This window comes from Amblyomma maculatum, chromosome 1, assembly GCF_055883805.1.
Source record: "Amblyomma maculatum isolate TAMU_Amacu chromosome 1, ASM5588380v1, whole genome shotgun sequence".
Taxonomy (NCBI): domain Eukaryota; kingdom Metazoa; phylum Arthropoda; class Arachnida; order Ixodida; family Ixodidae; genus Amblyomma; species Amblyomma maculatum.
Window position 1 is genome coordinate 323,552,677 of NC_139344.1, and position 9,138 is coordinate 323,561,814.

The 9,138-nt window shown below is 42.9% G+C and overlaps 1 protein-coding gene across 1 annotated transcript in view; it reads left to right on the plus strand.

The window, feature by feature from the left end:
• LOC146207310 (snRNA-activating protein complex subunit 3-like) overlaps positions 1 to 8,915 on the plus strand; it is a 35,582-nt gene extending 26,667 nt beyond the window's left edge. Inside the window, exons 9-10 of the mRNA XM_084585119.1 lie at positions 2,682 to 2,792; positions 8,635 to 8,915. Coding sequence (XP_084441245.1) covers positions 2,682 to 2,792; positions 8,635 to 8,782 — 259 coding nt within the window. The 3' untranslated portion in view covers positions 8,783 to 8,915. The remainder of the gene's footprint in view (positions 1 to 2,681; positions 2,793 to 8,634) is intronic.
• The last annotated feature ends 223 nt before the right edge of the window (positions 8,916 to 9,138 follow it).

The window sequence follows — 9,138 nt, forward strand, 5'->3', positions numbered from 1 at the left end:
GCAAACATGCAGATTTTAGAAGTATCATGAGAGGGTAAATAATTTATTAATATAAAAAAAATCATAGAGGGCCGAACACAGACCCTTGGGGAATACCTGATGTTACTGGAAGAAAATCTGAAGATTGGTTATTAACATACAGAAACTGCGTGCGGTATGCTAAAAACTCCTTTATCCATTCTAGTACATTAGGGTGTAAATTTTACTGCGCAAGCTTTAGTATCAATCGTTTGTGAGGCACTTTGTCGAAAGCCTTAGCAAAGTCCAGAAAGGTTACGTCAGTTTGAATGTTAGAATCGAGAGTCGTGTGCAGATTATGAATGAAAATGGCTAATTGTGTTTCATAGGACAATTCCTTGCGAAAGCCGTGCTGTGAAGGATGAAACAAATTTTTTGAGTCTAGAAATTTCATTGTGTTAGAATAAATGACATGTTCCATGATTTTGCATGGGGCACTAGTTAAAGAAATGGGCAGTATTTAAGAGGTGATTCTTTTTTACCTGATTTGTAGACTGGAGTGACCTTTCTAACTTTTCAATCGTGCCTGTGTGAAGTGATTGTGCAAAAATTTGTAAAAGGTATAATGCTCAGACATGCCGAATAGCTTTTTAAGAGTTTAGAAGTGATTTCATCAGCACCCGCTGAGGATGACAACTTGATGTTTTCGATAATACAAGTTATCCCATGTGCAGAAAATGTGGTTGGCGGCATTGGGGATGTCAGATAAGTAGCTGCGGCAGATAGTGGCATCTCAGTTTCTTTAGTGAAAACGGATGAGAACGCTGTGTTAAACATGTTTGCACATTCAACGTTGCTGGCCTCCTGCCCTAGTGTATTAGTAAGAGTGATAATGCCTCTCTATTGATGGTTTAGTACTTGCAGAATTTTCACGGGTTGTGGATTAATATTCTCGGCAGGTCTGTTCCAAAAAATGTGCGTTTAGTTTAGAGGATAGATTTCAGATACACGTCCTCTGCTGCATATTACTTGTTCCACGTGCATATGTTAGGGTTGCGTGTAGCTGCACGAAATAGGTGCTTTTATTTTCAGGCATTTTTAATGATTTAGTGAACCATGACTTATTATGGTTTACACTAAATGTTATGCTAGGAATAAATTTGGTCGCTAGTTCTACAATTTTAGTTTTGTAAGTCAGCTAGTTTTCTTCAACCGATTGGTCCTGGAAGCCTGTTTTAAAAAAAGTCTGCAGTTGGTTATTGATTCGTAATTACATCTGTTGTACAAGAGGATCATTTTGTGATAATTTTGGTGTGACTCTGGGACAAAGGTGACAGTGGCATGCATGACTTTGTGGTCTCTAATTTCGCTGAGATAGGTAAGGTTTGATAAACTTTCAGGGTAATTTGTTAGTATTAAATTCAGTGTTAGAAGATTCGTGCGTGACACAGGTCTGCTTTGTTATTGATTGGGCTATTGGGCTAGGTTAAAACTTAAACACAGATAAATGAAGTCCTTTGTTTCTGTGCCGCCTGATGTTGTCATGTTAGGCCAATTAATCATGGGGTAGTTGAAATTGTCAAAAAGAAGGGTGCGTGCGTTAGGGTATTTAGTGTTCAGTTAGTCTAAGCAATCTATAAGACTGCACGCGAAGTTGGGGGGTTGATAGCAAGCACCTAGTATGATTATTTGTGGAGCGGAACGGCAGAAAATAACCCACAGTATTTCAAGGTCAGAATTGATGAATGATAGAACATGGTAACTGTAAAATTGAACTAGGGTTGCACAGTGTACGCCATAGTGAAAATTTGTATAGGATTTCATATAATTTCTTTTTTTTTTTTTTTTTTTTTCTGTATAAGATGGGCTTGCACGAAACCGGGTGGAGCTGTCATATTGCTGCTAGGTACAATAAACTGTCATTAAATTGGCCTTCAAAGAACCAGAAAAAATGTCAGTGTTAACCGAAAGCTCAAACTGTCAAATAGGCCTGAATTAAAAAACTGCTGGAAGCTGTTCGCATCACAGTAATTTTATTATCTGATAAGCACCTACACGATAGTTGTCTGCATTTGAAATGAAACCAAAGTAAGAAAGACATTTTTTCTGGTTTCGTGAAGTGTTTCGCTTCCCTCACAAAAGAGATAGTCCCATTTCACAAAGCAGCCCCTTCTTGTGGTTCGCGCTGTAATACAAGTTAGATATGAACCAACTAGCCCGCCAAGCAACCAGCCCCGTCAAGTTTTGGGGAGGCTTTGCTGCATAGCCCACGTGGCCAATCAGAGTGGTGAAGTGGGCAGTGTGAATTAAATGTGGTGATTAGAAAATTTTTGGTGTATTCGGTAATTTTCGAATATTCGGGAAATTCCAAATATCAGTTTCTTTAGTACAAACCAGAAGACATACTGTTTGATTCATATTCAAAATTTTGAATATTTGCACACCTTACTTCACACATAATTGGGTAGCTTATGGCTGTATGCTAATGGGTATAAAAGCAGGAATTAAGAGGTTAGTGAATAAGCGATTAGTAGAGTGCAGGTACACAAAGATCCTGAGTCACTTTGGGACGTTAAACCCCAAAACCAAACCAAACTAAGATCTGCAATGGGAGCTACAGATCATACCCTTAAAGTTGAAGCTTAAGTGTCCCGCCAATTTTTATTGTTGTCAAATGGTAATGCTCGGAGATTGATTACAGGATTATTTGCATTTCTTGGCAGGATGCATCATATCCATGACAGCCAACGTTTAGTAGACTACCCCTTTGCGACGAAATGCTTTCCTATTACTAGACGGGTGTTCTGTATGCTCTGCCGCAAGAACACAGCCAAGTGAGTATTTCAGGTGCTGTTGACACACGAGTTTTGCTTGTTTCCAAATGTGGAGGCCCATTGGAGTATAGAGGGGCTGCCTGCCTGGTGATATGTTGTCACATCAAACAATGCTAGATACAATGGTAACCTGAATGTTGCAACAGCCGCTGTAGCGGCCTTTATATTGGTCTTATCGACACCCTTTTTTGATGACGTTTCCTGCTATGTTTCTTATGAACAGTGTAAGTGTGCATTATGTTACCTCTAAATTACAAAGCCGAGCACAAGGGTAGATTTTTTTCCTTTTTCCCCATTTGACACAACTTGTTCTTACCTGTACTCCTTGTGTCTGTAACACTTCTTTGTTATGCGACTGCAGTGTCAGTGTGCTCCGCTAGCGACATTCCACCATCATCATCGTCCCGCGGCACCGGCTCCGGCACGCGCTTGGGTTTTGTCCATCGGAATAAACGCCAGACACGGCATCCCTTGCCTTGCCGTCTCGACCTGGCCTTCTTCCACAAGGCAAGGGATGCCGTGTCTGGCGTTTATTCCGATGGACAAAACCCAAGCGCGTGCCAGAGCCGGCACCGCGGGACGATGATGATGGTATGTACAAGAGGAAGAAGAAGATCATGGTATGTACAAATGAAAGAAGATCCATAGAGGGCTCACAATATGTGCTTCTCCACTGTTTTCTTGTTTTATTTTTATTTTTCACTTCAAGTTAAGAAAGTTGACCTGTATATGGTTTACGCGCTATTTTCTGGCAAGGTAAACGTCATGACTGTTTTAATGCCATGGTGGGCGACAGGCCACCAGAGGCTGCCATTTGCTGCAGTTACGATAGCAAGTCAGCCCAGGCATACTTCTGGTTGCTGGGAAAGTTTTCTGTCTCCTCGTGTTGTTGCATGAGCCCCTCGGGCACGCGCGAGCTTGGCCACTACTGTTGCATGCATAGTTACAATTTACTGCCGCCGCATTTCTTTATTGGTGGCGAACATGTTTCGAGCTTTGGGTCTGTTATTGTAGACAATGCTGACGTGAAAGAAAATGGGTCAATGAAAATCATTAATGACCATAAAATCTTAGTTTTGGTTCTTGAGCTTAATGTGTGGTTCCCTTGGTCCTGGGCTCCACTGGCCTTGGCCATCAGACGGATTTATGCTTGTATTCACAAATTTGCTTTGACTTGACGTTCCACCTCCACTTCATGGAGTGGAGAAAACCACTCCCCCATTTCAGGGGCGTTCATGAGTTCCCCTTGTTGTTTATTCCAAGAGCTGTATGAGAAATCCCCTTCCATTTGAGCAGGTACAAATGGTGTATGGGGACAATATTATAGGCAAACTTTGGACCAAAGAAAATTTTTCATCTCATGTCTTCTAAACAACCTTCAAATTAAGCAATCTTGATGTTCACAGTGATGTAGATCTCTTGTAGAATGTGACGTATGCATTTAGAAATGGTGTAAATATCACATTTATTCATGTTTGGTGTGATATTTGTTATAATTAAATAAGACTTGAAATTTCTCCAACCAACACTTTTATTTTATAAAACCCGACGTTTCGGAGCCGGCTCGGCTCCTTCTTCAGGGGTGCATGACGCGGGGCTGCGTGCAGCTATAAGTAAAGGAATGGTCGAGGGGGAGAAGAAGGTGGGGGGGGGGGGGGGAGAATGGGGAGGGGGTGGAATGTGTGTGAAAGGAATGAGAAGGAAGGAGGGGGGTTTAGACGAGTGAGGGTGCCGCAGGTGCAGGTGTGCTCGCTGGCGACTTTTTTCTTTTCTTCTGTGAAGTGGCCAGGAGAGAGCGAAGACCTTGCAAGTATACAGCAGGGAGGTTGCCTGTTGTCCGGTTGATGTTATTTGCGGTAGACTGTATGTGCCATGGCACATACAGTCATGGCACATGCATGGCACATACAGTCTACCGTCTACAGTCATGGCACATACAGTCTACCGCAAATAACATCAACCGGACAACAGGCAACCTCCCTGCTGTATACTTGCAAGGTCTTCGCTCTCTCCTGGCCACTTCACAGAAGAAAAGAAAAAAGTCGCCAGCGAGCACACCTGCACCTGCGGCACCCTCACTCGTCTAAATCCCCCTCCTTCCTTCTCATTCCTTTCACACACATTCCACCCCCTCCCCATTCTCCCCCCCCCACCTTCTTCTCCCCCTCGACCATTCCTTTACTTATAGCTGCACGCAGCCCCGCGTCATGCACCCCTGAAGAAGGAGCCGAGCCGGCTCCGAAACGTCGGGTTTTATAAAATAAAAGTGTTGGTTGGAGAAATTTCAAGTCTTATTTAGTTATCAACCCAACCAGACAGGCAAATCTGTCGAAATGTTTAGCTTTCGATATTTGTTATGTTCACCCTTTGCCTTCTGAGGGTTCAAGGCCGAGTGTTGAGCACGTGTGCTGCTTCGCAGCATGTCACGGAATGCATGTAAACCAACAAATTCAACTCTTCAGAAGCAGATGTCGCTTGCAGTTTTAAAGCAAGCTGGGAGCCGTAATTGTAAACACCTCAAAACCCATACCTTTCATCAACTGCAAATATCTCATCTTAGAACAAGCGCTTTCTTGACACAGCCACACATCGCAAGACGTAGTACACAACCTGAGGCAAGCTGTTGATGCTTGCAGTGCAGAGGTTCGCATAGCTCAGTAGTGCATTCGGTGCCCCTATGCTCCTGTATGCAATGCTGCATTCCCCACAAATTCGCCGCTGTTAAATGGAAGCCACTGTGAAGACCGAGCTCACCATGAGGCACGTCTTGGTACGTTAGGGGTGAACTCAATTTTTCCTAAGCAATTTGCCCCCAGCCTCCATGGGTCACTTTGGTTACGGCAACATGGCGGTGTCTGGCGAAGCGAGGCCAGCTCTCCTCTGCACTGATTCACCATTACTACTGCATGATGTCATGCGTTCACTGCAAACAAAAGGTGTACAAAGCTTGTGCTATGTCTGACAATGCCTACACCACCAAATCTTAGTGATAAAATACACCATACTTTCTATTTGCTTCCGAATTTACCAAGGTGCTAGGCTTTGCAAGTTCACTCATTTGGTTGCCATGGAGACCAGAGGTACGAAAGCGTGGAACATGGAGGAAGGAAAGAACTTAGGAGAGGCCCTGACGTCATTTCTTTTGAAGCCGGCGCGGCCGCGCCGCGACCGGACGCTGCAACGTCTCTCCTCCTCCTTTACCCTCCGCATTTCCTTTCTCCGCGACGCTCACGTACCTAGGTCCCTAAGCAATGCTGTTGCTAGTGGCCCAAGTTTTCATAGCAACAGAGTCGCCGTTGCTAATGGCCCAACTTGGCTAACCCTAAATTTTGACGTCACTTCCGCTACACTTTCTCCGATGCATTGGGAATGGCAAGGGCTTCTCCTAAGTTGTTTCCTTCCTCCATGGAGTGGAAAGTTCAAATGAGGTTTCCCGGCTCAGCCTGGATTGGCTAAGATTGGCTGATTTCATCTTGTTTGAAGAAGAGGTTTATATCACTTTTGCTTTTAACTTGGTTTTGTACAACAACATTTTTTGGTGTTGTCGGTTTGTATACATTTGAATGAGTTTTAGTGGATTACTGTGGGGTGCTGTGGTCGATTAATGCAAGCCCGGCTCCACGGCATCAGGAAAGCTCCTATTTTATATCTCTGTTCAGCTCATAAGTTGCACTGGGGCATTCATTCTTGGGTTTCTCAAGCCTTGGGGGGTCCCCTATTCTAAAGCTCCTAGTATTTTGTAACGTGCTTGTTCATGTGAATGCCAACCTGTCTCACCACACATTAAGCAAAATTGTCTATAAAGGCACTACCATTAGGATACGGTCATTTCTTGGACAATATATGCTCATTGCCATTTAAATAACGCTTTACTTCATAAGATGGGCCAGCCGTGCCTATAGGCCCATTGCAGGAACCTGCATGAGATGGTCCTATGTGTACTTTGCTTTTGCATGCTCTTGTGCAATTTTCTGCACTGTCATTTTTATAATCTGTCATCACACGATGTTAACTGGTAAATATGCTCAATTTAGTATTCCACTTCAGTGTCCTAAAGAACCCTAGGGAATTCTAAATTGGCCACAGTATGAATGAACGCATACTTGAAGTAAAAAAAAGCCACTTGCAAGCGTCCACTGCCCAGCACTTCTGCAGTGGAGGACAAACTGAGGGGAAAGCATTGATGTTTTCTGTTAGGCTGTTCTGATTAGTGCGAGGAGCCCCATCCATTTTTCATCGCAACCCCAACAAGCTGTGACCACTTTTACCTCTGCATATAGTGCAGGCAATATCTGAAAAAGGAACGCATTTCTGATTAACACCTACTGTGCTCATTAAACCAATTAGATCAGTTGAAACTAGCGCCTTTAAGATGATAACCTACGGACACACAGGCTAAACGTTGTGTGTTATGCTTAGAGTGCTATCAGTTCAGTTCAGTTGTTCAGTCGTGTCCGACTCTTCGTGACCCTATGGACCATATCACGCCACGCTTTCCGGTCTCTCACTATCTTCCTAACATCACATATTTTCATTGGAGTGCTATGCATTTACGTAAATGCATAGCACTATATACGGAAAAGCAAATCGCATGTGTCATATAAAAAGATATAACATAAAATCAAACACTGCCATAAAACTTGCTGCACGGGGGTGGTTCGTACGAAGGACAAAAGCCAAGCAGGTGACGGTGGCTTTTGCAGCATATCAGTGTGCATGCTCGTTCCCTCTCACGATTTCCTCTCTGCTTCGCCTCTGTGCAGCACCGTGCAGTATATGCTCATGCATTTTTTTTTATGCATCCTTTGATAAGCAAATGCATTAATGCTAGATGATTCTTGGTAAAAGGAAAAGGTCCACATTAAAAGAAACCATAGAATAAGTTAAGATTGCAAAAGTGGAAGACTAGCTGGATGGTAGGCTAGCATTCTTGATGTAAAGGCATGAAAAATAGGAACTCATAACAGCTCAGTTTGTCAACTTGACAGTATATATAGTTTCCCTGGCAAGTACCAGCTTGCATTTCTGGCCTTCTATTTAGCTTAATACGTACCTCTGTCACATGAACACTTCCAATCCTCATTGAACTCTGTCTGCATTGAGGCTTTCAAGAAGGATTGAAGCATCCTATGCTACACTAGCGTTTTCAATGAGCATCGAGAAATTTTCTTCGTGTGCACTCCATGCAGCCAAAACACGGTGGTCTGTAGTCTCTATCATCTGCCGTCGGTCGCAGTGAGTATCAAAAGGAAGCATGAGATTGGGGTAATGGTTGTGCGATTTCAGTGTACACAGCAGTGTTTCGCTTTTGGCGCCTCAAGTCACCTTATCTATCTACCCATTAGAGTGCTGAAGTTTTCCTTTCGCTCCACAGTTTCTGCACCAACGCGTGTAGTTGAAGAGGATGCCATCTTTGCACTGGTGGTGGAGCGTAATGTCGCGATTATAGTATTAGCTCAACATAAACAAGCATTATGTTCTAAGAATGTTCTGAAAATGTTCTATCATGCCTTTTCATACATTTATATGTTATTTTTTGCAGTTCTATCGCATTCATTTGTTTTTAATTTTAGAGCTCGCTGAGGACGAGGGCGTCGACGACCACTTTTGAGTGTGCTTGTTTGAAAATCTCAAGAGCGATTGAGGAAGCAGCTTCGAGGATTACACTTGAAAGTTGCCGTGTGACAACCTCGATCTGCATAGAGTTGAATGATAGAGTTCAATGAAAATCGAAAGTGTTCGTGTCACGGGTATAACACTACTGCGTGTGGCCATCTTTAGTCAGGTATGACATTGAGGCTTACATATGTTTCGAACTTGTGTTCTTTCATTTTCTTTTCAGGTGGGTGACAACTGAGAACGAACGTGTCACTGAAGACCCCTTTTTCTTCTGCAGTGTCTGTTTTCGGAAATTCAACTACACTGCAGACAATAAGAAAATTGGGAACTTCCAGGCATTTCCTTACTTGGATTGGAATGCATTGATGTAATTGCCCTAAGGCTAATATTGCACTGTGAAAAAAAGTCATTTTGTACATTGCATTGAACTGCAGCTACGCACAGTGTTTGTAGCTGTATATGTGTTAATTAAATTTCTTTCCTTTTGCAAAAAGTTACGCCGCATTACATGTGTGCTGTGAATTCCTCATTGTAATTAAGGTGCACTCCTGCGCCATCCTGCTAAATTGTCAGAATTGCAACAAATTTTGCATTTGTCTATCTTGGGCAATGATTCTAAAATTTTGTTTAACAGTGATGCCATCCTGATACAAAATTGCTTCACGATCATGCTTTTTGGTTATAGAACTGTCGAGGTCAAGTGCTGCTGTTTTTCAAAATGTTGGTG